The 27,157-nt window shown below is 37.7% G+C and overlaps 1 protein-coding gene across 1 annotated transcript; it reads left to right on the top strand.

The window, feature by feature from the left end:
* CCDC110 (coiled-coil domain containing 110) lies at positions 1 to 27,157 on the top strand (the record flags this gene model as incomplete). The annotated part of the gene is made up of 9 exons (XM_080796277.1): positions 1 to 20; positions 460 to 633; positions 9,763 to 10,082; positions 10,221 to 10,538; positions 22,029 to 22,084; positions 22,355 to 22,420; positions 23,686 to 23,796; positions 24,534 to 26,646; positions 27,108 to 27,157. The coding sequence occupies 9 exons, from the start codon at positions 1 to 3 to the stop codon at positions 27,155 to 27,157; spliced, it is 3,228 nt and encodes a 1,075-aa protein (XP_080652403.1).

Here is a 27,157-nt window from a genome sequence, read left to right as displayed (position 1 = left end):
ATGCGGAGTAGCCATCACAGGTACATGTACCCATGTGTGCGCAGGTCTCTGGTTCATGAAAGCACCAAGGTCAGGCAACCAATGTCACATGGATGAAGAGCTTGCTTTAGGCTCAGTCATGACCATAAGTAACACACATTGCTCAACCTGCCCTTTCATGCATCTGGGCTCCAGCTGCTGCTATCGGAGCTCCCCAAACTCCCAACCATGACCCTTTCAGAACACTACTTCATGTTACAAAGCTTTTCATTCCTCAAAGTACATGACCCTCTTCTTCCTGATGCTAAACCGCTTTCTGGTTTTGGGACACTAAAGGAGCTGCACTGGTCACGCTTTAAAAATAGTATGTTTAAAAAAAATAGCATGTTTCCTTTGCTATATGAAGATACCATTAACGTGTACTTCCAACAGAGCAAATGGATTTGCAATAAGAAACCCATATTCCTTGCTTGACTTCAGCTGTGAGCTGAGACATGAGTCAGAGGTGGTGTCACGACCCCTGGAACAGAATGAAACTTCTAAATTGAACCAAGAACCTAGCCACACTGATAATATGCCGTCACTGAACGGAACGGCCAGCCGGTTAACACCGATAAAGACAATGTCAAGTGCAGGTCTGGACTGTTTGGGCTGGTAGAGTCTCAGAGATCATCTCAGAGATCATCCAATGTTCAGAACTCCCTAGTTCTGAAGATTAAGGAGTTAGAGCCCAGGGGCAGAGCTACAGTTAGAATCCAGATCCTTCTTCAGAGCTCTTTCCATAACAACCTCCTTACTTACTCATTACTTCATAAAATCCTTACGTACTATTTTTATTATTCCACACTACAGAAGAGGTTATTTTTTATTATAAAATAAAATGGCACTTACAGAAGAGGTTATTTTTTATTATAAAGAAAACAAACATCGACTACAAGTTAATACTAACATAAATAAAACCACAGAGAGAAAGAAATATAATAGTGTTTAGAATTCATAGATTTAAAGATTTCCCAAACATATTACTTATTACTAGGGAACATTGGTGAGTTGAAATGGGATTTTTTTCTAATTGTGTAGCCTTGTACAAAAATTAAGCTCTCTGATATTTTCCTCATCCGTAAAATGTTTACTTGGCTAAGTCATAAGGATTAGAAACAATGCATAAATGTAACTGGTATTATGTCATGAATTTTGTAAACATTCAATTAAAAATCTACACACTCAAATAAAATACATACAGTCAGTAAAGGGAACTTAGTCGTCTTTATAGCTACAAAATTATAACCTGCAGATTTAGTTGTTGTTGTCATTCTTTGCCTTTGCTTGAATTTTCACTTGGGGTCAACTTTAATTCCATTAGTCTTCTAAATCCTTAGAGTATATAAGAACTGCTTTGAACTCACCATTGGGTATAACAGAATATTGCCAGTGAGTCTTTGGTGCAATTAGTTTGCATGAACTCTAGCTTTTAAAATTACTCTCCTCAAATGAAGAGAAGTTCTAGTGAACTTCATGAATCTGATCTGTCTCAGTGTGAAACGTCAGCTCTTCTGGGACCATCAGCAATAGTTATCTAGTTCTTGAATCTTCTGGCCTTGATGTAGTTGTGCTCATTTAATTGGCTTTTGATTTTTGACACCAAAGAATAATTACAAGGCAAAGAAACACCATTTTGAACCTGGGATTACATAGTGAAAAGCGTACATAGTAAATTTTTAGGTGTTTACACATTACTTACTAGGAAATGTGTCAGATATTTTTATGTGAATTATCTTAATTTAATCCTTACAACATCCTTATAAAGTAAGGATTATCATCCTAATTTTATGGTTGATGGAACTGAAGTCTGGAGAGATTTCATGATTTCTTTATAGCTTACATCTAGAAGTCTGTAGAGCTAATTTCAGCTCAGTTTTGCCAGTGTTCAGAGCTCATTTTTGTAACCATCATGTTCTAATACCTGGAGTCACTTATTTAAAATGGAACCTAGGAGATAATTTTTACAAGGTTTACTGAGGGCTTTGTTGTCCCGTGAATGCTGTATAATGGTCCTAAACTAAAAGCTACTAAACCTCTTGTGCAGAAATAATGTGAAGCAGCAGACGGTCATCAAGAACATGGATTCTAAAACCAGACGACCCATGTTCAAATTCTGTCTCCACCACTTACTATAGGAGAAACTTGGCCTAACTTCTTGGTGTTTCAGTGTCCTCATTTGTAAAGTGGGAAGAAAAATAATGCCTACCTCACAGGACTGCTGTGAAGATTCAATGAGTTCATATACATAAAGCACTTGGAACATAGCAAGAATCATGTTAAGTACTGGCTACTACTATTATTTCAGCATTGATAAAGCATTTTCCAGAAAAGGAATTTGTGAATCATCTAAATAAGGAAGAGCTTTTCTACCCATGATGGGTTTGTTTTCTTAATAGAGGGAAAGGGAGGGAGAAGTATCTTAAACAGACTCAAGACCCAGAATAAGCCCTACACAGGGATCAATCTCACAACCTGAGAGCATGACCCTAATATCACAACCTGAGCGGAAACCAAGAGTCAGATGGTTAACCCACTGAGCCACCCAGGCACCCCTACCTACCCATATTATTTCTTTTGGTCCTAACCATTTCTAATCTCAGGAATCTATTTAATAGTTTAGTGACAAATACATATTTATACTAATAGTGTTCTTTTAAAAAATAATAGCTTTCTTGAAATATAATTAACATACCACATAATTCACCCCTTTGAAGTGTCTTAGTATACTCACTGGTTCTTAGCACATTCATAGAGTTGTCTGAGTTGAATTAGACTCCTCAGTCTAATAGAACATACAAAGACCTCTACCTCTACATTTAGCGAAACCAATAAATACCTACTCACCTCAGTAAGCTTCACAAACAGAGCACTTATCTGCCCTAAGTGCCTTGTTCTAGAGAAAGAGCATTTATTCCCTACTGCTGGCCTCTGTCAGAAGGAGGAAAGTTCTATATCATCTCTACAAAACGACCAAACCTTCACATGGTCAAAGAGACTGTTGGTCCTCTATCATCTTCTTGGTCCAAATCATGCCCATTAATGTATTCCTCAAGTTCTCTTCCCAGATTATTTTTCCCATTCTGTCTCTCTCTGTCACTGAGTCTTCCCAGCCTGCAAGTATGCTCAAGTATCATACACCATCCTAAAAATACCTCTCTCCCTAACAACTATTCCTTCTCAAGCTACCTTGATAGTGACCTACATCTATCTCTTTAGCACACAAACGTCTCATAGTTAGACCAACCCCACTTTCTCAGCATCCCCACCTTACCACTATTAGTAAGTCCTCTTAAAATGGCAAACAACTTCCTAAGGGCCAAAGCTATTGGCCATCCTTAGTGAATTGTGGGATTCATTCTATACAGATGAAATTGGGTTAAAATCAACTAAAGGAAACTTAGAGAAGGCAGAGTGGAAATGTTTGCATTTGGAGCAAGCGTTTGAGCTGTTAAAGGCCTGCTACGCACGGTAGACTTCCGAAGTCACCAGCACATAGGTCTGCCTCTCTGGCCAAAGCACTTGTCTTAGGAAAATTACCCAAATTTACTATATCCTAGGTGAAGTTTGATCCCTTTTTCACACTACTGTAGATCTCACCTATGACTGATAGCCTTGTGATATCAGGCTTAAAAAAAAAAGATCTTCTAAGGCTAAAAAAAGAACAAAAAACAAACAAACAAAAAAAACAAGAAGTATTTTAGTCCAGTAATAGATTGCTAAGAAAAGCTTTGGCTAGCTTGTGTTGGTGCCATGCTCTTGAATTTGTTCCAGATTCTTGAATCTGCAGCTGTTAGTCAACAGGTGAAAGCGGATTCTCTAGGAGGAGTTACCATTTGAAGATTTTGAAATACTGTGACTCACAGATTTTTCTCATTGTCAGCACAGATTCTAATTCTGTCCGTTAGCAATGAATTTCACAATCAAAAAAAAAAATTAGACATTTTCAGGGAAGTTGTTGAATTGACTGACATGTGTGACCAGAGAAAGCATATCTCCTGACAGAATATGCTCCACTGACTATCTAATGGCCAAAGGAAACAGAAACAGTCTTGGGGTGCCTGGGTGGCTCAGTGGGTTAAGCCTCTGCCTTCAGCTTAGGTCATGATCTCAGGGTCCTGGGATCAAGCCCCGAATTAGGCTCTCTGCTCAGCGGGGAGCCTATTTCCCCCTTTCTCTCTGCCTGCCTCTCTTCCTACTTGTGATCTCTCTGTCTCTGTCAAATAAATAAATAAAATCTTAAAAAAAATAAATAAATAAATAAATAAAATCTTAAGGAAAAAAAGAAACAGTCTCACCCCACCGAGAAAGTGCAAGTGAACTGTGATACCACAGCAGGAAATAGAAACTTTTAGCTCTACTATTAATTATATTTATACTTCCCCTATGCTTATGTAAAATTTAGATGATGTGTTGTCCCATCTCATAAAACTATAATTTGTTATAGGGAAAAGAAAACATTAAAATAGGCTGATTTGGTAAACTGGTGTGTCAGAATCAGGAAGTCTGTCATTGATCAGGTACAGAATTTTTAAAAAGTTCCTGAACCCTCCCATGTTTCAGTTTTCTCCTATACCCATCTAGAAAATAAGTTTCTTCATAAAATTCCACAATTCTCAATGCCATTAAGTATAAGTAGGAATATTTCACCAAGAACTTAATTACTGAGGAAATAAATACATTAGGGAGGGAGGAAATTGAACATTCCTCAGTAAGTGTCCTGATTATAAACTTTGTTTACCAATTTCAGGTGGGATAATGAGCCATTCAGTGTCACAGGAGCAGGAACAGAGACAGGCAGACTCCGCAAGCATAATGCATAATTTGCCAGATTTTTCTGTACATCATGACCCTCCATTTCTATGTATTGAAAGTCTGAGTGTTGTAGAAGACACTGAGTGTACTCAACAGCAGCCAACAGCTCATGAGAGCCTCAGAGGACCAGGTCGTCCTGATCTCACTCAGAAGAATGAGGTTGTCCCCATTTTGGAAGTCTAAAGGAAATTTCATTATACTCTCCCTTTTATCGAATTCTAATCTATGTTCTGGGCAAGCAAATAATCATCTTACTTGACTTAACAAGTTGGCGATGAGGAACTTCAGGGTCAAGATGGTAAAGTGAGAGCACATATAAGAAAAATACTTATGGGGCGACTGAGTGGCTCAGTGGGTTAGAGCCTCTGTCTTCAGCTCAGGTCATGATCCCAGGGTCCTGGGATCGAGCCCCACATTGGGCTCTTTGCTTGGTGGGGGGCCTGCTTCCCCCCCTCTCTCTGCCTGCCTCTCTGCCTACTTGTGATCTCTGTCTGTCAAAAAAATAAATAAAAATCTTTAAAAAAAAGAAAAATACTTATGTTCTTTACAATAAATGGTGGGTCAATCGGGTAGCTATAATTTTCAAAATGGATATTGACACATGCCTCACACTCTATAAAAAGATCAATTCCAGATGAATTAGCAAATCTAAATATGAAAGGTAAAACAATCCAGCTTTTAGGGGAAAAAATATGAATGAATCATTTCACAACCTTGCAAAAGCAAACACAGAGTGTCCATTCCCAAAGAGGGACAGGGGAGCACCCATGTGTGGGGGAGCACCCATGTGTGGGGGAGCACTGGCAGCAGTAAGCAGTCAGAGCCTGAGCCAAGTAAGGAGGGTGGCTCTGTGTGGGACTTGGCTAGTGCATAGTGTCAAAGTTCAGGGGGACGTGGAAGTCTTCTACACAGACAGGAGGCCCAGCATAGTGTGCACAGAGCCTAAGTAGGGGAGGAGGGTATCTAAGTGGAAAACAGGCCCAATACAGGGTTCAAAGTCAAAGGCAAAGTTAGGAGGGAAGAGGCAGTGCAGGGTATTGGAAGCTAAGTGGATGACAAGGACATCCCCATGGGACCTGGTGAGAGACTGGCATTGAGAGAATGGATATTTACAAAGGTATTGCTCATATAAATAAATATATGAAAGATAATGAGAATCAACTTTCTCACTGTTGATTAAGGGAAATTACAATGTGGAAAGAAAAAACTAGAAACAGCACTATGATGTTGGACTGGAATTGGAGGTATCATGAACTCAATATATAGAGACAGATACAGAACTAAATATGGATGTGAATGTCCATGTGTTCATATGTATATGGGTATAGATGTCAGTATGCATGTGTACATGTGTATCCAGGCGTTTCCCAGCTCTATCCACTAAGATGGCCTGGGAGCAGCTATAGCCAGATAGCAACACTCACACCTAACACTCACATCCTGGTTTCTAAATACAATACCATTCTCTTCTAAAACAAACCAAGGCTCCTCAAGGCTAGGGCAGGGAAAGTATGGGATGAGACTGGAACATCTGGTTGTCTAGGCAAAAAAAAAAAAGAAGAAATGTTCCAATAATAAAGGGAAGATGTCAAAAGTACATAGAAGCCAGATAAAGAAACTCTCACTGACCCCTCTAGGAAAATTTAAGCAACAATATCAATCATGTTAGCAACAGAAGATAATCCATTCTCACTGAATAAAATGGAAAACTATGAGTTTACGAGTCTCTGATTAAAGTCATGACAATTACATGCAGTGAGGGAGTTTGAACTGGACCCTTTTGTCTAACGGGCAATATTGGGAGAATCAGTGAAATTTGAATGGGGTCTGAAGATTAGACAGTAGTAATGTATCAGTGCTAATTTCTGGATTTTAATGGCCATATTGCGCTCTTAATGAAGAATGTCCTTATAAGATACATATCAAAGCATTCAGGAGTGATGGGACACCATGTCAGCAACTCCCTCTTAATGGTTCAAGAAAAAATGAAACATGTAGCTCCAACTTTACTATAAGTGGATGATAATTTCAAAAATTAAAAAAAAAAAAAAAAAAGGAGACCAGGGCATGTGGGTGGCTCAGTCAGTTAAGCGTCTGCCTTTGGCTCAGATCATGACAGGTCATGATCCTGGGGTCCTGGGATCGAGGCCCTGGGACCAGGCTCAAGGGAGCAGAGGCTGCTTCTCCCTTTCCCTCTGCCCACCCCCCTCATTCTCTCTCTTCCTCACTCTCTTTCTTTCTTACTTCTCTCAAAAATAAATATTTTTTAAATCAAAGTAAGTATATAAATAAATAAATAAATAGGAAACCAAAAAGTCAAAAACACCAACAGAACTGAGATATTTCAAGCCCATTTTCACAACTCAATTACAGACCTATTTTTTTAATACAGAGAGACCTAAAAAATATATAATTTTGAGTAAAAAGAGCAAGCTGCAGAATAAAACAAAATGATGTTATCATTTATGAAAATTTTTAAACAGACAAGAGCAACCATCTACATTACCCATGAATACACATGTAATTACTATAAAAATGTAAGAATGGACTGTAAGGCTATACTCTAAATTCATTATAGTGGTTTCTTGTGGGAAGAACATGGGGAAGAAGGAACAGGATAGGCAGTGGTAGGGAGTTCACTTCTATGTAATGTTTAATTTTTCTAAATAAATATAAGCCAAATACATCAATAGAATTACAACTGTTAATTCTGGAAGATAGAAGCAAAGGGTTAGTTACATCATTCTTTGTACTTTCTATTATTATTAAATTTATCAAAAAATAACTTAATAAATAAAACATAACAAGGACTTCACATTTTACGGGCCATCTAAATGTGTATCTATTTAGAAGCTTGTAAAATTTTTAGAAGTTTGACAAATGCATCAACAAAGTTGATATATAATACAAATTAGACAACAGGCTTCCCTGCTTTTTAAAATATAAATTTTTTCTGATTTTTGAGCTTCAAAATAGAATTTTTTTCTGATATTAGAGCTAGAATCATTGAATCTTTTTCAACTGAAGTATCAAATCTTTTTAAATAAGGAAAAGTTAACAACACTGTTTATGAAATCTCACCTTAGACTCGAGGTCTAGAGCTGCTATTATGGTCGTCCTCTTACACAGCTACCATACCTGCTGTAGTGGGACCATCACACAGGATCCCAGTAATCCTCAGAACAATGTTGTTGGTTCCCAGTTGTATAGATAAGTAAACTCATGCTCACATTGGGGAGGTCACTGAATCACTGCTAAATTCAGAATGCAGTTTCAAGTAGTGGCTGTGATAGATGACAATGGTTTTAAGTGATCCTGAGTATTCAGATAAGATTTCCTCAATATACATTCAGAAATGCAGTGAAGGCCTCCAAAGAAATATGTCCACCATCCACCCTCATTTTTTAGGGTCATGTTCTCTTATTAGAACTTCTGGGTCCTCTCTCACCAGAGAAGAGGGTCTCCATGTGTAACTGTTGGTGGGAGGCCCTACACGAGAGGCCTCTTCTGAAGGGATACCACTTATATCATAGACATCTTTATTATTTAAAAGATTTTTCTTAAGATATTAATTTTTATAACTTTGTAGGCTCCAAAATTGGGCTTTTTTATGTTAATTACAATAATTTTTTGACACATTATTTTTTTCTTCTGAGAATATAGATATGATTTAGTTTACCAAAGAAAAATGTTTGAAATCCAAAGGTCTTGTTGATTTAACTTCTCAAATAAACTGTCTTAAGTAAAGAACTGCTTTCTGACTGATTGGGAAGTATCTTAAAGTATGAGATTACGGCACCTGCTAAATTTGAGTTTGACACTGCAATTTACCATCTTCTTTTTATATTCTATACTAAATAGTGTAGCAAAATCCTCTCATTTAAATCCCCAAGAAATTTCTGTATAATAATAAATATTCACTTGCTATCATAATCTACATATATCACATAGACAAATTAGAGTTATGAGAGAACATTATATTATATTAACATATTTTTAGTATTGATATCTATATGAAATATGGTATTTGTTATGGAAATTTCATTAGTATTGAAATTAACTTATTAAATTGTGGTGTTTTATCTACCTCCTCACTTCAAAATACTGTAAATTATTTACAGTAGTAATTTAACAGGCGCATTGCTGAAAATTTTTGTAGATGGGGGTTAATTTTGTCACTATATATCAGCAATGCAGAACATAAATTCTCAAAAACGCAATTTACTCAAATCGTCTACAATGCCACAAGAAAGACTATCAAATCTTCTAGACATTTCTATAGAAAATGAGAAAGTACAGCAAATAAACATTGAGACTACCATATTGAGTTTCATGTCCATGAAAGCAAAATATATAATTATTATATAATAAATTACTTTATCGTGACTTTAAATTCCTTATTGTGACTTAAGTTTTGAAATTTCAATTATTTTATATTCTATCTGTAACGGTTGCCTTTGCAAAATAAGTACTACATATTCATCAAAACTTTTACTTAAAGAGCGCCATTTTCTGTTCTACACAAAGTTATCGCCTGCAGCTACGCCAGTCCTTAGTTGAACGAGCCCTTAGTTGAACGAGTTCCAGATTCCAACACAACATCCATCTTTTGCAAGTGGTTCGCCCAGGTGCACAGGAAATAAGCGTGCTTTGACAGATGGAGATCAGTGGAGACAGCTTTAATGTGTACATTTTCATACATTTCATTATTATTTTAAGATCATTATTGGAAATCGGGGTCTTCTTTTAAGAAAACAAAAGTCCTTTCACAATATTGATTTTGGACTGTTCAAATCCCCAAACGCTGAAACTACCCCGGCGGATAGGTTGAAAAACGAGGAATGAAGCAAAATAAACAATGAAACAAAAAACGGAGAAAGTTCCTAGGTGTTTGTCTGTCTCCAAGCATTGGAGCCTTTGTCCACACAGCTCTGGTCCAACAGGTGCTGTCTTAAGAGTCCAGCTACGATCAAGATCAAGTTCTGGTCACAAAGGCGGCGGGAGAAAACTGCCCCAGGGAGACCCGCCCTGGTTTGGGAGGGCACAGCAAACCGCCCCCGTCCGGGGACCGGGACCCCAGCGCGCACCTCCACCTCCCACCACCCAGACGCGGCGCGTGCCCCGCAGCGGCTTGAGGCGGCCTGGCCCCCGGTTACCAGGCAACCGGCTGCCCCTGCGCGGAGCTACTGGGCCGAATGCGTGGGGGAAGGCAGTTGGGAGGAGACCTTCAGCAGCAGAAATGAGCCCTGGTGAGAGCCGGGCTGGGGAGCTGTCTCTTGAGGGGGAGCCCTGGGAAGTGGACGGGTAGGGGAGGGCGCCGTCCCCCGCGCCCCGGCCCTTTCACCACCGAGGCGGGTCCCTTCTGGAGTGCCGATCTTTCCGACCAGCCGCGCACCCTGCTCTCCCCGGGGAGAAAACCGCTGCCTACATCCCCACGCCCAGCCTTTGCTTCCAGTCCCCGAGGCACCCGGTCCCGCCGCGCTTCGTGGCCCCAGCGCGCCCTCCCGTGGCCGCTTTGGGCGCCCGCGTCCCGAATCACACGCCTCGCCTCCCTTCTCCCAACCAAGCTGAAAGCCACCTATGTTATGGTTCTGTTACAGAGAAGCATCATGAGGAAGAGGACGAAGTTGACTGCGTTCTCCTTTCAGCGTCCAAGATCCTGAATTCCTCTGACGGGGTAAAGGAAAGTAGTAGCACTGAAGCAGGTAATATCTCCACGGCAGTGATGTTTCCGCCTCTTAACTATAGACAAGGGGTCCCTGCCTAAATCCACGGGCCCAACAGGTGCACTTCCAGTCCACAGGTACTTCGGAGAACTATTATTATGGTGCTAAAAAGAGCTAACACAGCACACCTACTTTGTGCCAGATGTGGTCCCAAGCATTTAAGTGTATCAATTCATTTAATCCTCTCAACAACTCTATGAAGTAGGTACTACCATCATCCACATTTTATGAGGAAACTGAGGCACAGAGTGATTAACTAATTCCCCAGGTCTCACGGGTGGCAAGTGACAAAGCCAGTATTCGGCAGGGCGGCTCCAGAGTCCAGCCTTACCTACCGTGCTAGACTATACTGCTTCTCTGAATACCAAAGAAGAATATTTTAGGCAGATGATAAAAAGATATACACTTCTCCCAAAAGAAACTACTTTTTACAGTAAATATTTGTGGACTACAGGATATTGTGTAGGGAGGCTATTTGAAATAACCAAAGAGCTACAATTCCAAGTTCCACATGAACCACAAGTAAGATATGTGTACATACCCAGTTAGGGGTATCATAGTGAGAATCCTGCACTCTTACTCCCCTGAGAGAAGCTCCAGGAGGTTACACACCTCTTGGAAGAGCCTGGTGGTCAGTGTGACATGCCAGGGAAGGAACAGAGCACTCTGGGTAGAAGGCGGTGTCTAGAGAGATATGCTAAGTTAGGACCCCCAGTTGCCCAAAACCTACACGTGGCAAATGGGGAATCCAGACACAGAGGCACTGAAGGAAGTGACCTGAGATCAGGGCAGGATTTCTGCACCTTCCTAAATCCAGGACCTTCACAAATGCCTTATCAAGGGGCCCTGAAAGAAGAGCTAGAGCAGCCACACCTGAGTAGACCAAAGACAGCTGGATGCCCAGGAGCCATCAGTATAAGTGGAGGCCAGCAGGACAGTGCGGTGACCTGCCAGAACTCTTCTGTGCCCCACCATCCGCAAGGACATGCAGGCATCCTTGTGCGTAGAAAACCTGAACAGGGAGAAAGAGTCTTCACAGAGAGTAGAGAGGCTGCGACAGTTCCATCTTTACCTCAAAGAGAGAATTTAAGGTGAGAAGAAATTGATGTACTTTAATTTGGCAAGATCCTGTGTTCCCTAACACGAGTGATATTTACGGCTCTGGGGAAAGACGCCAGCATCACAGAAAATGAAGCTGCATGCAAAATAGCACATACATTTATTTAAGAGCCACAGTCCATCTGGCTAAAGCAGATGGGTTACAAGTGCAGGGTCTAGCAAGGGCAGGTTTTTAGGAGCATAGACTCGAACTCGGGTGCTGCCTTAGATGGCAAAATTAGGAGGTATGACTTCGTTCTGTCCCCTTTTCCTGTTCTATCTGTACCTCATTGTCACCATGTGATCCATTCCCTGAGTACTAACCAAGAGAATATTAACCCCACTTGTATAAATAATGCCAAGTTTAAAGAAACTCTATAGTATTTCTGAGGTCTCTTTAATTTTAAAAGAGTAAGTGGTTATCCTATGTAATCCTTGATTGGTTGGAATGGAGATGTGAAGGATGCTTTGAAACTTCAAGATTCACAGTGTGTGGTTTTTAGCACCCTGTTCTACCCAGGTCTTCATTCATTCATCCAACCATCCACCCATTCATTCATCTAACAAATATTTTCAGACAAGCACTGTCCTAGATGCTGGGGATCCAACAGTGAACAAAATGTGCAGAATCCCTGCTCACACGAAGCTTATCTTCTCCTGGAAGGAACAAATGAAATTGTGTGTAAGAAGGGACTTGTAAATCCCATGGAGAAAAGTAATGCACAGAGAGAGTGGGGGAGTATCGGAGGTGGGTGAGGAGTGTGAGATTTTATTTTAAGGAGGGTGGTAGGAGACCTCACTGGGCAGATCACTTCTGAGCAAAGACCTAAAGGAGGTAAAGGAGTAATCAGTGCAGATTTCCAAGGAAAGAGCATCTGAGCAGAGAAAACGGCAACTGTGAGGGCCCTGACCTAGGAGAATGCCTGGCACGTTTGAGGAACAGTTGGGGTGAAATGGGAAAGGGAAGGGAGAGGATCAGCAAGGAAATCGTGGAGGGGGGCACTGTAGTTCTGCATCAGGATCTGGGGGGTTATTCAGCACAAAATGGGAAACACTTAAGAGTTTTGAGCAACCATCCCTCCCCTCCATTGCAATTGGAAACTTGAAATTTCCTGACTTATTATCATATCCATAATACCCTTGTCTCTGCAGTAGTGATTGGAATAAATATTTCTTGAGCATTTAGTTTGTACCATGCATTCTGCAAAGGGCTTTACCAACAAATTAGATAACTACTTGTGTCGTCCCTCATAGCAAGCGTATGGCAAAGCCAGGATTCAAGCACAGGCAGCCTGATTCTGTGGCTTCCCTGACAAAGCCCCAAGCAGACGGTGTCACACCTCATTAGGCTCTGTAAAACAGTTCCTTCTAGGAATGAATTTATATTGTCATAGCAAAACTCTGCATTTGAATCTGAGAATGACAAGGTTTTGGCTACAGAGTACCTAACATTCTGTATTGAGTCATTACTATGTTGCATTTTAAAAACCCGTTTGTTCTCCTTCGTCTATTAGCTATAGGTATGCACTTAATACAGACGTATCTCAGAGATATTGTGGCTTTGGTTCCCGACCATTGCAATAAGGAGAATGTCACAATAAAGCGAGTCAAATGAATTTTTTGGTTTCCCAGTGCCTATTAAAGTTATGTTTATATTACTGTAGTCTACTAAGCGTACAATAGCATTATGTCTATTTTTTAAAATGTACATACCCAAATTAAAAAATACCTTTTTTGGTGGTTTTTTAAAAAGATTTTATTTATTTATTTGAGAGAGAGAGACAGTGAGAGAGAGCATGAGAAGGGAGAAGGCCAGAGGGAGAAGCAGACTCCCTGTGGAGCAGGGAGCCCCATGCAGAACTCAATCCCAGGACTCCAGGATCATGACCTGAGCCAAAGGCAGTTGCTTAACCAACTGAGCTACCCAGGCAGCCTAAAAAATACTTTTTGCTAAAAAATGTTAACCATCATCTAAGCTTTCAGCAGGTTAGTGTCACTGATTACAGATCACAATAACAAATATAGTAAGGAAATTTTTTGAAATTTTGTGAGAATTACCAAAATGTGACAAGAGACACAAAATAAGCAGATGCTATTGGAAAAAATGGCACCAATAGACTTGTTTGACACAGGGTTGCCACAAACCTTCAATATGCAAAAAATCACAATATTTGCAAAACATAATAAAATGAGGTGTGCCTGTACGTTGACTATGACATAATCCTCTGCAGGTTTCAGAATAAATTCCCCATATCTTTAATTACTTCGAAAGCCATCCCACTGATAACTATCTTGTTTTTCACTCCTCACATTTAAATATGAGACAGCTAGACAATTTAATTCAATATAATATGAATACTATTTCTTGCATTCCCAGTAGAGTATCAGCTTCCAGGGCTGGGACCATATCTTTCACTTTGTCTACACACCTCTCATTATTGCATGTTTATCAAAGACTTAATAAATGATGACCTGTGATTGTGTTTCCCCCTCCTGTGCCTCTGGTAATTTCCCTTCCAATTCTAGAATCATATAATTCTATGTGGTTATTTAAGTATTACTGAATTTTAAGATTAGCTCTCCTTTGGGAATAAGTAGTAGCCAATGTCTCCAAAACTCATAAAAAACCAAAAAGTTTTTCTGATAGCCTTCAGAAAGCAATAAATCAAAACTACTCCAAATAACTATTTCACTTTTATTGTTTCCTCAATCTCTAAAACCCTTCACCACTACCTCTAAACCCATTACACCACTACCTCTAAACTAAATCTCACACTGTGTGAAAAAAAAAACAAAACAAGAAGCAATCAGATCCAAACTCCATGACCCTCAAACTTAAAATTTGCTGACCTACCTGCTTGTGTACCCATATTATCCGCTGTCCTCCATTTCTTGTTTGTCAAGTTTTTATTTAAATTCCAGTTAGTTACCATACAGTATAATATTAATTTCAGGTGTACAATACAGTGATTCAACACTTCCAAACTTCACCTGGTGCTGGTCACACAAGTGCCCTCCTTAATCCCCATCACCTATGTCACCCATCCCCCTCCCCCCTCCCCTCTGGTAACCATCAGTTTGTTCTCTAGAGTTCAGAGTCCACTTCTTGGTTTGCCTCTCTTTTTTCCCCCTTTGCTCCTTTGTTTTGTTTCTTAAATTCCATAGGAGTGAAATCATATGGTATCTTTCTCTGACTTATTTCACTTAGCATAATACTATCTCTACCATGTCGTTGCAAATAGCGAGATTTCATTCTTTTTTTACAGCTGAATAGTATCCCATATATATGTATACACACCACTTCTTTATCCATTTATCAATCGATGGACACCTGGACTATTTCCATAATTTGGCTATTGTAGATAATGCTACTATAAATATCAGGGTGCATATATTCCTTTGAATTAGTTTTTTTTTTTTTTATTCTTTGGGTAAATACCTAGTAGTACAATTGCTGGTTCATAGGGTAGATCTATTTTTAATCCTTTGTGGACCCTCCACACTGTTTTCCACAGTGGCTGCACCAGTTTGCATCCCCACTAACTGTGCAAGAAGGTTCCCCTTCCTCCACATCCTCACCAACACCTGTTGTTTCTTGTGTTGTTGATTTTAGCCATTCTGACAGGTGTGAGGTGATGTCTCATTGTAGTTTTGACTTGCATTTCCCTAATGATAAGTGACGTTGAGCATCTTTTCATGTGTCTGTTGGTCATCAGTGTGTTTTCTTTGGAAAAATGTCTATTCATGTTAACTGACCATTTTTAAATTAGATTATTTATTTTGGGGGTGTTGATTTTTAGAAGTTTTTTTCTATGTTTTGGATCCTATCCCTTTATCAGATATGACATTTGCAAATATCTTCTCCCATTCTGTAGGTTGCTTTTTAGTTTTGTTAATGGTTTCCTTTGCTGCGCACAAGCTTTCTTATTTTGATGTCGTCTTAATAGTTTATTTTGCTTTAATTTTTCTGGCCTCAGGAGACATACCTAAAAAGAATTTGCTATGGCCAATGTCAAAAAAGTTACTGCCTGTGTTCCTTCTAGGATTCTTATGGTTTCAGGTCTCACATTTAGGCCTTTAATCCATTTTGAATTTATTTATGTTATAGTATAAAAAAGTGGCCCAGTTTCATTCATTTGCATGTAGCTGTCCAGTTTTCTCAACACCATATTTTCAAAAGCCTGTCCTTTTCCCACTGGATATTCTTTTCTGGTTTATTAAGGATTAATTGACCATATAATTATGGATACCATACTGTTTTGTTGACTATAGCTTTGTAATATAATTTGAAGTCTGGAATTGTGATGTCTCCAGGTTTGCTTTTCTAGTTCAAGATCACTTTGGCTATTCAGGGTCCTTTGTGGTTCCATACAAATTTTAGGATTGTTTGTTCCAGTTCTGTGAAAAATGCTGTTGGTATTTTGATAAGGATTGCATTAAACGTGGAGATTGCTTTGGATAGTATAGACATTTAACAATGTTTGTTCTTCCAATCCATGAGGATAGAATGTCTTTCCATTTCTTTGTGTCACCTTTGATTTCTTTTATCAGTGTTTTATAGTTTTTAGAGTACAGGTCTTTCACCATTTTGGTTCAGTTTATTCCTAGGTATCTCAGTTGTTTGGGGTACAATTGTAAATTGGATTAATTCCTGACTTTCTCTTTTCTGCTGCTTTATTATTGATGTATAGAAATGCAACAGATTCCTGTGCATTGATTTTGTATCTTAAACTTACTGAATTGGTTTATCAGTTCTAACAGTTTTTTGGTGGATTTTTTAGGGTTTTCTCTACACAGAGTATTGTGTCATCTGCAAATAGTGAAAGTTTCATTTCTTCCTTGCCCATCTGGATTTTCTTTTGTTGTGTGATTGCTGTGGTTAGGACTTCCAATACTATGTTGAATAAAGGTGGTTTGAGTGGACATCCTTGTATTATTCCTGACCATAGAGGAAAAGCTCTCAGTTTTTCCCCATTTAGCTTGATATTAGCTGTGGATTTTTCATATATGGACTTTATTATGTTAAGGTGTTTTCCCTCCAAACCTACATTGTTGATGGTTTTTACCATGAATGGATGTTGTACTTTGTCAGATGCTTCCTCTGCACCTACTGAAACGATCACATGGTTTTTATCCTTTCTTTTATGAATGTGATGTATTATGTTGATCGATTTGAAAATATTGAACTGCCTTTGCAACCCAGGAAGAAATTCCACTTGATCTTGGTGAATGATCTGTCTAATGTATTGTTGGATTTGGTTTGTTAGTATTTGAGAATTTTTGTAACTATGCTCATCAGAGATATTGGCCTGTAGTTCTCTTTTTAGTGTTGTCTTTATCTTGTTTTGTTATCAGAGTAATGTTGGCCTCATAGAATGAATTTGGAATTTTCCTTCCTTTTCTATTTTTTGGAATAGTTTGAGAAGAATAGGTGTTAAGGACTTTTGTCTTGCTGTTTTTAAGATTTTTTTCTTTATCACTATATGTTGCAAATTTAATTACAATATGTCTTGGCGTTTGCCTGCTTTTGCTGATTTTGATGGGAGATCTCCGTGCCTCCTGGATCTGGATGTTGTTTTCTTCCCCAGGTTAGGCAATTTTTCAGCTATTATTTCAAATAAATTTTTGTCCCCTTTTCTCTCTCTTCTTCTGGGACTCCCATAATATGAATATTATTACATTTGGCAGAGTCACTGATTTCCCTAAATCTATTCTCATTTTGTACAATTCTTTTTTCTCCTTTTTTCTAGTTGTGTTCATGGGACAAAGTGAGCCTAGGATCCTCCTATTCCACCACCATCTTCCTGCTCCTGTTCCCACTGTCCCCAGTTTCAATGGAAGAATTGTCCCTGCTCAATCAAAGCTCATTCCCTTTATCCTAGCTCTCCTGGAATTCTCAAGTACTTGGCTTCTGCAATTAATCTCCCTCATTCTCCAGAATTACTCTTCCCTTTTTCTACTACATGATTCCGGCAGGAAGCAGGCCATGTCCGGACCTTCACATCTCTTCTAACATGCACCCTATTTCTTTTCACAGTAAAACTCAAAGGAGTTGCCTATACTCAATGCCCACAAATTTTCACATTTCATTCTCTCTAGCCACTTCTTTTGGACTTTTGTGCCTGTCACTGCACAGAAACTGCCCTTGTCTAGGCCAGCAGTGACATCTGTATTTTCCAATATAGTGTTCATATCCATTCCTCTGAACAAGAGACAGGAATATCCACTGCCTTTTGATGTCCACTTTGACAACTAACAGAAAACCTAACTTTAACATATCTAAAAGTTTTCCCTAAAACATCTTCCTACTCCATTCTCTTCCATTTTAGTAAATAACATCAGCATTCATCATCCATCTGCTTTCACAAAAATAAAATAAAATAAAATCGTCATCCTTCCTTTATCTCTTCTGGCCACATTTAATCCCCTAGGAATGTTTTATCTTCAAAACCTATCCTAAATCCACCTACATTTCTGCATCTTCCCCTCTGCCATTTTAGTCCAAGATAACTTTGTCTCTTACTTGGATTACTGAAGTACCTCCGCCATTGCCACCTTATAACCCATTATCATGCTGTAGAGTGACCTATATATGTTTGTTTTCAGATCAGATCATTCTCATGAATGAAACACTCTAAAGCTTCCCATTTCACTTAAAATAAAAGCCAAACCCCTCAGGTTGGCCCACAAGGGCCTACATAATCTAGCTCTGTCTCCCACTCTGATCTCTAATCATAATGGGCTTCCAACTGCTCATTAAGCCACAGCCATACTGACTTTCCTTCCTGCAAACACAGATGAGCATGTTATGCTTCAGGACCCTGCCATGTCCTCTGCTCCAAATCTCTTCCTACAGATGTTCACATGGCTGGCCTCTTCTCATCTTATGGTAATCTTGGCTGAAGCCAGTGGAAATGCCTTTCTCAAACATGCTTGCCTCAGCCCCAGCATAGCAGGTCCCACCCCTAGAATATCAGCGCAAACCCCTGCCCACACCATGTCTTCTGACCAGAGAGTTTTGCAGGGCCTCAGTTCCAGTGGAGGTGGTGACAGGTCTCATTTCACAAGCAGTCCAGAGCACCCCTAGCTAAAACTCACCACATCTAGGCCAGGGACCAGGACAAATAGGCCTCTGCCAACCACCTCTCCAGGGCTGTCCCCATCCTCCCTGTCACATTAGCCTATCCTCTTTGTGTTATTTACCACTATTTGAAAGTATCTTATTTATTTCTATTCACTTTTTATTTTCTGTTCATTCTCCAGAAAGTAGGTACCATAGGAGTCTTGGTTGTCTTATTCATTGCTGTGTCTCTAGTACCTACAATTGGGCATACCACACACTAGACACTCAATATTTGAATGAATGATGTTGTTGAAGGAATGAATCACTAAATATGAAACAAACAAAAACTAAATCATTAACTTTTAAAAATTATTCTAGACTTTCGGATAGAGATTTTAGAGTCAAGGAAGACCCCAGATCTCCTTCCTCCAGTACCAAATGAAATGAATAAAAGAAAAAAAAATTAGAAAACTAGCAAAAACTTCACCAGCAGCACCTGAAGGACATAAAACTGGAAAATTGAGGCCAAAGATAAAAACAGAAGATTCTGACAAGGCAAACTACAGACTGGCTTCTGACTTTCAGAAGCAATAAAACAAGTCAAAATTCTGAAAATACTCATTTATGCCCCTCCCACTGTGAATACAAAAAGAAGAAATACCTGTGTCTTCCTTTCTGCCAACTGGGCTTTAGGTTGGATAGAGAGGAACAGCTAGGAGAATAGATGAGTAAATCTGGACACTGATCAACAGGGGCTTACTTTGCTCTGCAGAAAGAAGTTCTGAGTAGGGCTGCCACTAGCTCATGGGGTGCCTCTACATGGATTAGAGAAAGGCATATCCATCCCTGGGTACATGCAAACCCACATAGGATACCAGTGTAGTAGAGCATGGCACACATCTCAGCCCACATGTATCTTTTGGCCAGGAGCCCCTGTGTACTGAATAACCTTTACAGTCTTACGTGGCAGTCCTAGTTCCAGGACTCCATCCTGAATTGAGGGAGTGACCCAAATCAGGAAACTATCTCCCTAGGATAATAAGATATATCTCCTCTAGATTTCTACCCAGTTTCAGGGAATAACAACAAAATGCCAGAGATCACGTCCTCCAACAGAGGCTTTACACAGCTCCAAATGATGTCTCTTCTGCCAGACCCCTTCACCTAATTTTTAGGCTATAGAAAACAGATAGGAAAACACAATGGCCCTGCAACTGTATCTCAGAGGAACAGACCAATAGACTCCAAAAAGAATGTCTAGAGAAAATATCTACAATATGTCAAAGAAAATAGAAATTCTGAGCAGAGTTGCTCAGGTTTCACTGAGCCATATGAAAAGAAGCATCATGGTAACTGCAATCATACTATGGTCAGAAAAGAAGGACAAGATGGAGAGAGGGAAATATATGTAGTAGCAATATGTAAATCCCATGTTCTTTCTTTAAAATCTTGTATTTGCTATATCCCTGTACCAAGTCTTTAAATTTCTTTTGACCCATATTTCGTACTCAGTTTTAGAAAGAAATACTGTGTTTAGCCTTCAACTTCTAAGTCCTCCTAACAAGACAAAGGAAACCTGTGTGGAAAGGGGAAACTGGTGCTGTAGATGTAGAAAGGAGATGGAATTTTGAACAGTAAATCCATTAAGAATAAAGTTGAAGGCTGAAAATATTTACAATAATAATGTCCTATCTTTGTGTTTAAATAGCTTTGTGGAAATTATGGTCACAAAACAAAATGTAAAACATCATAAAACATCACAGTGTGAAAATAATGTAATAAGCAAATATCATGAAATGTGGGAAGTAAATATGAGAGCAAGTATAATTATAGCTAATTTTCTCATCATTTATTCCCCCTTCTTGGCAGGGACAAAATCAACACTGCATACAAAGGAAGTGCACGTTATTAAAAAAATATATAAAAATTCCAATCTTTTAGTCCTTCTCATGATATATTTTCATTAGCTTAAAGGGATCTTATAGGAAATAATCTCTCACGTAGTGAAAAAAATCTGAGTAATAGTGATAACTTCAACTAATTGCAGTTTTCTTTGTTCTATTAAAAAGAAACAAATTTAATACTACTTATCAAAAGTAACATGTATAATATGATCCCACTGTTCTAAAATAATTTCTTTTTTTTCTGCATATATGCATAGAGAGCTGACTGAAAGGAAAGTACCTAAAATCCATAATGGTTAATTCTGGGTGGTAGGCTTCTAGGTAATATATTGGTTTTGATTTGCAATTTGAGTTCATTTAGAAGTTGTCTTAGAGTCTGAAGAACTTTGGGATGATTTGTTGCATTTTTCCAGATCTCACTTGAGTTTGTTTTTTTTTTTAATCTCTCTAAGATGAACATTTCAGACTACTGTTTTATTCCTATTAAGATACAAAGCTGAGCAACATCCAAACAGACTGACTGTCCCTCCCTGCCCTCTGATGAAGGTGGGATTCTTCAATTAAGCAAATAGCTCCAGGTTCTGAACCTCTCAGTGATGACTGCCAGTTGCCAGATGGGGGTGGGAGGGTTCCTATACTCTGCAAACCAGCTCCTATAACATCTGGCAGACTGTCATTCCAAAGGAGAGATGTGCTGACCTCTTTTAAAAACTTGTCTCAGGGCAGAAATTGTCAGCCTAGGGGAACATTCCATCATAACTCTCATTTCATTTGGGACACTGAATGTTTTTTAAATTATTTAATAAAAATTTACAAAGCAAGCAAAAAACATATTTGGACAAAGAGGGATGTATGTCAGGAAATTTGCAAACAGTTTATAGTCTCTCCCCTGTTAGAGGTCCATAACCTATTTTCTAGGAAGGAACACATGGATCTTTATAGTTGTTGCTTAAGAGCATAACAAAAATTATGCTGTGTAAGTCCAATTTGTTTTCCATGATGAGGAAAAACATCACATGGCCATTTCATAGACACTGAGACCTACACAGTAGTTTGTCAAAGGTCTCCCATTATGGGATTATTAGTTTTATTTTTTTTAATTCAGTTTATATTGCAGAAACAAAGATAATTGAGTTTTTGAGAGTTCCAAGTTTGGCATTACAAGTTAATGGTTTATTATAAAAGTAAAACCATTATTATAATCTCAAGTATGTATTTTAAGCCAAGTGAAAATTGTTTCTTGACCTTATTATGTGACTAGCATTGGGTTCTTCCTAATATGAACATCAAATTTTCATATCTCTGTCTCACTATCCAAGAAAGTTAGGAGACTACTTTCTATTACAGTTGTTTAAAAATAAAACTTAAGAATTAGATCATATGGTTTTTCAATTTTCTTTTTAGAATATGGCTGCATGTCAGAATCGGAAAATCAAATACAACCACAATCAGCACTGAAAGTAAGTTCATTTTCATTTCACTTTTCCCCCCAAATACCTGTGTAAAGGCTGATCTCTTTCAGAATAAATACTTCCAAAATGCACGTGGACTTTTCACAAAAATCTTCATGAAAATACATTGGAGAATTAGCAAGAATGACTAAGAATGTGAGTCCTTTGACCCTCATGTGATCATTTCTGGCAATAGGAAACTTTGGGGAACATATATAATAAGAAATAATAGCAATTTCAAAATGGTTCAATTTCATACCATGTTTCATTTTATTACAGGCTCTTCAGCATCAGCTGGAATCATTTCAGGCTCTCCGAATACAGACTTTGCAGAATGTTAGCATGGTATGTTTCTTTTAATCTCTATATGGGAAATACCCAAACTTAAGATATCACCCCACATTTCCAAGCTAATGACCACTAGCCAACTGATTAGTTCATGTAGAATGTAATAAAATAAAGCTACAACATATTCCAGGCTCAAAATTTGAGGGAAACTACATTCTATTACAGTTGAATTTGGATGCTACCGATATATAGTCTACAAATGGGAACTCTCATTATAAGTGATCTGAAATCTAACTCAAATTGACCCAGGGAAAAAGTATATTTTAGTAGCACAGGTAACTGAAAATCCTGGGGACAGTTGGCAGTGGCTTAATCCATACGATCAGGCCTTTGGTCATCAGAAACCCATCTCACTCCTTATTTTGGTTCTACTTTCCACTGCACTAGATTCTCAGATTCCGTGTGGTACCAAAAGGGCTGCTAGAAGCTCGAGGCTTTTATCCTTCCAGATTCCAGTCAGCAATGAGACCATGTTTTTTTCTCCCTGAACAGTCTATATTGAAGTTCTTGGCCTGATTCTGATTGCCTGAGATTGTGTCATATGCAATGCTTGAATAAATAAATCACTGTTGAAAGGAAGGCAGTGTTCTGACTGGTTAGCTCTCAGTCACATGCAGCTGAAAGTGGGATCACCAAAGGCACACGGACTTTATCCAGAACAAATGAGGGATAGTACTAACAGAAGAATAGGGTGTGGATATTGGCGGTGCATAACACAACACATACTCACTAAAGACCCAATATAAACTTCATCGTAATATTCTTATACTAAAAGCAGCTGCAGGGAAATGGCAAGAGAAGACAAACTCCTCCTGAGGGGAACAGAAGATTCGATTCTGATGACAGAGATCAAAAGTTTATGCTTTATTCAATATAAAAAATCAAAATCCAAAATTACGTGAATGTAGTTCATAAAATTTTATCGTTCTACTAAAGTAAGTTTTTCTGATAATATAAAGCCATATAATAATATATCATATATATAATATACATACGATATAATAAAGCCATAATTTTCTTTAAAATTTTTAATTTTCTTTAAAAATTCTTTTAATGATAGAGATTATTATAAATTAAATACATTTGTTTTATATTCTATATGATGGGAAAGAATTTTTAGGTCCAGGAAATTTAAAGGTAGCTTTTAATTATAGTATCCATTATTCCTATACATTCATATGTTTCATATGTTTATAAACTATAAGTTTATAAGTGTATAAATCTGAAATCAAATTCTAACATTATCAATTTATCTTTTAAAGGTACAGTCTGAAATCAGTGAAATCTTGAACAAAAGTATTATTGAAGTAGAAAACCCACAATATAGCTCAGAAAAAAATCTAGTATTCGGCACATGCATTGAAAAAGCTTTGGTATGTTATTCTGTACAAAACTATTTCTATATTCAGTCACTTCAAAAACGTTACTACAATCAGTTTATCTTCACCTTTACATTCTTAACCTTCTTCAAGGGTCAAATGGACTGTCAGAGGAATACCTAAAATATTCCCAAGTAAATTGAAATATAAGGCAGGTTTTTTTAGCCTGTCTATCCACTTAGGAATTTTTCTACTTTTAGGATTGACCAAGACCTGAGGTGAATTCTTCAGAAACAGGTTGGAACCAGAGTCACTCTGTCTACACTGATTAGAATTCACATTTCTAGAATAGTCACAGCTCTAGAGTCATCTGAAATAGGAATGCAAGCTAAGGTTGACAAATAGCCCAGAAGTGGAAATACTCATTTTCCTTAAATTTCCTATTGCGTTTGACCTATTGCTTCTATCTTCCCCATCTATCTATGATGGTCTCTTAAGGGGTTCTAAATTTCTATTTCTGATATTGAAGGGTTGGCCCATGTATGTCAACCTCTGAGGAAATAAGTATAATTTCTAAGCAAATGTGAAGACCAGAGTTACAGATCTCAAAATAACTATTGTTAGATTTTTCTGGAGAAAATGAGTCATATTCATTAGGCTTCTTTGCCTGTAGAAATGGATAAAGTGTTCATCTGGGTTGTAAAAATAAATCCTCCACAAAATATTTTCTTGATTTGCTTGTCATATGGCAAATGATAGTACATTTATAGTATGCTTTTTATTGTCACTAGCCTATAGAGAATCAAGAAGAAGTCCTTTCTATGGAGAAAATTCATCATTTTGAGGAGTCCAACACTATTCATTCAACAGAAGAAAAATTCAGCAGTGATATTGTTAACAGTCTCTGTCAAGGTACAGATATTCCATCCCAGATACATTTCAAGGACCTATTAACTTGGAGAACTTCAACAGATAATTCAGCTTCAAACATAATTATGAACCCTTCAGAAAATTCTGACATATTAAAGAATTATAATAACCTTTATAGTTTTCTACCTCATGCACCTCAAAATGTGATGTCTCAAGCTGATACAGTAATTCTGGATAAATCCAAAATTACTGAGCCTTTCCTCAAGCATGGATTTTGTGAAAATTTAGATGATATCTGCCATTCTATCAAACAAATGAAGGAAGAACTACAGAAGTCACATGATAGAGAACTGGCACTTACAAAAGAACTTCAGACTTTAAAAACTGACACAAATGTTCCAAGAAATGGTAAATATGACCTGTCCCACGGTCACAAGGAAAAAATTAACTTTATTAAGGAAGAAAATATAGAAAGTAACTTAAATGAAGATATAAAATCAAAGAGAATTTCAGAATTGGAGGCATTAGTAAACAAATTACTCCCATTCAGGGAAACAGTATCAAAATTCCATGTGAATTTTTGCAGGAAATGTAAAAGGTTATCCAAGAGTGAAATGCACAGGGGAAAGAGAAATGAGAAAAACAGTAAAGAAATTCCTATCACTGGCAAGAACATTACAGATTTAAAATTCCATTCCAGAGTTCCAAGACATACACTGTCATTCTTTGACCCAACAAAATATGAAACGAAAGACAAAGAGACACAACCACTATCAAAACAAGGACCAATAATGTTTGAAAATGAGAAAACATCCAAAGTCAATTCTGTTACTGAGCAGTGTGTTGCAAAAATTCAGTACTTACAGAATTACCTAAAAGAATCTATGCAGATACAGAAAAAAGTAACAGAACTGGAGAATAAAAATCTAACCCTTAAGAACAAAATAAAACCTCTCGTCTTTACTACACAATCTCTGATACAGAAAATCGAAACATATGAAAAGGAACTTAAGAATTTGGTTGAAGAAAAGAATGCTATTCAGTCCAAGTTAATTAAAACAGAAGAAGATGGTAAAGAATGTCTTAAAGAATTGAAAAAAATAATTAGTAAATATAATGTTCTTGTAGGACAAAACAAAACTCTAGAGGAAAAAAATAGTCAACTTTCTTTGGAGAAGCAACAAATGATAGAAACATTAGATCAACTAAAAAGTAAGGAACACAAAACTCAAAATGATATGGCCATTGTCAATAATGAAAATAATCGAATGAGTATGGAAATGGAATCAATGAAAACAAATATTCTATTGATACAAGATGAAAAGGAAATGCTAGAGAAAAAAACATACCAGCTTCTAAAGGAAAGAAGCTCAGTTGAAAATGAACTGAAGGAAAATCAACTAGAGATAATGCAGCTAAAAGAGAAAGAAAGGTTGGCAAAAACTGAACAAGAGACACTTCTTCAAATAATAGAAACAGTTAAAAATGAAAAACTTAATCTTGAAACAACATTACAAGAATCTATTGCTGCTAGACAAATGATGGAAAGAGAAATCGAGAATATTCAAACGTACCAATCTACTGCAGAGGAGAATTTTCTGAAGGAAATAAAAAATGCAAAATCAGAAGCAAGTATTTATAAGAATAGTTTGTCAGAAATGGGCACTGAATGTGAAATGTTATCAAAAATGGTAATGGAAATTAAAACAGATAATCAGATTCTAAAAGAAGAACTAAAAAAACATAATAAAGAAAATATAAAATTTGAAAACAGCATCAGTAGACTTGCAGAAGATAAAATACTTCTAGAAAACTATGTAAGAAGTATAGAAAATGAAAGGGATACCTTAGAATTTGAGATGCGGAATCTTCAAAGAGAGTATTTAAATCTAAGTGAAAAAATCTGTAGTCCACAGAAGGACCCATCAAAAAAGGGTTATATTTCAAGAAGAGAGAAATTCCATTTTGACAACTATGATACTTATGAAGACACCTCCAGTCCTAGGAGTAGGCCTTTGGCTCCTGATTTGAAAGGTATGTAATATGGTGATGAATTAGTAGAGATGTGTTTAAGATTTTTTTCACCCACTGAGCACTAGCCAGAGTACAGTAATAAGAAGGAAACTTTTAAGATGAATACAATTTAGTCTTGTAAGATTTGTATCCAATTTATTATATATTGGAATTATTTAGGACCTTTGCTCTTTGGGGGCACCTGAGTGGCTCATTTGGTTAAGTGTCTGTCTCTTGATCTCAAGTCTTGATCTTAGGGTCATGAGTTCAAGCCCTGCATTGGGCTCAATGCTGGGCATGGAGCCTACTTGGAAAAAAAAAAAAAGGATTCTCTTTAGATAACACTCATGTTGTTACTTATATTACTTCTCTACATTGTATATGCACACAGCAACTTTGACAGAGAACAGGGATTTTGTTTCTATTTTATCAAGTATACTTGGCACTCCCACATTAAAAAAAAACTCTTTTTTTCCCCCCAGGAATTCCAAGTCAACTATATCAATTGCTTCCATCCAAGATATGTAAATAA

The sequence above is a fragment of the Martes martes genome (genome assembly GCF_963455335.1).
Source record: "Martes martes genome assembly, chromosome: 2".
NCBI lineage: Eukaryota > Metazoa > Chordata > Mammalia > Carnivora > Mustelidae > Martes > Martes martes.
This window is presented reverse-complemented; position numbering and strand designations above follow the sequence as displayed.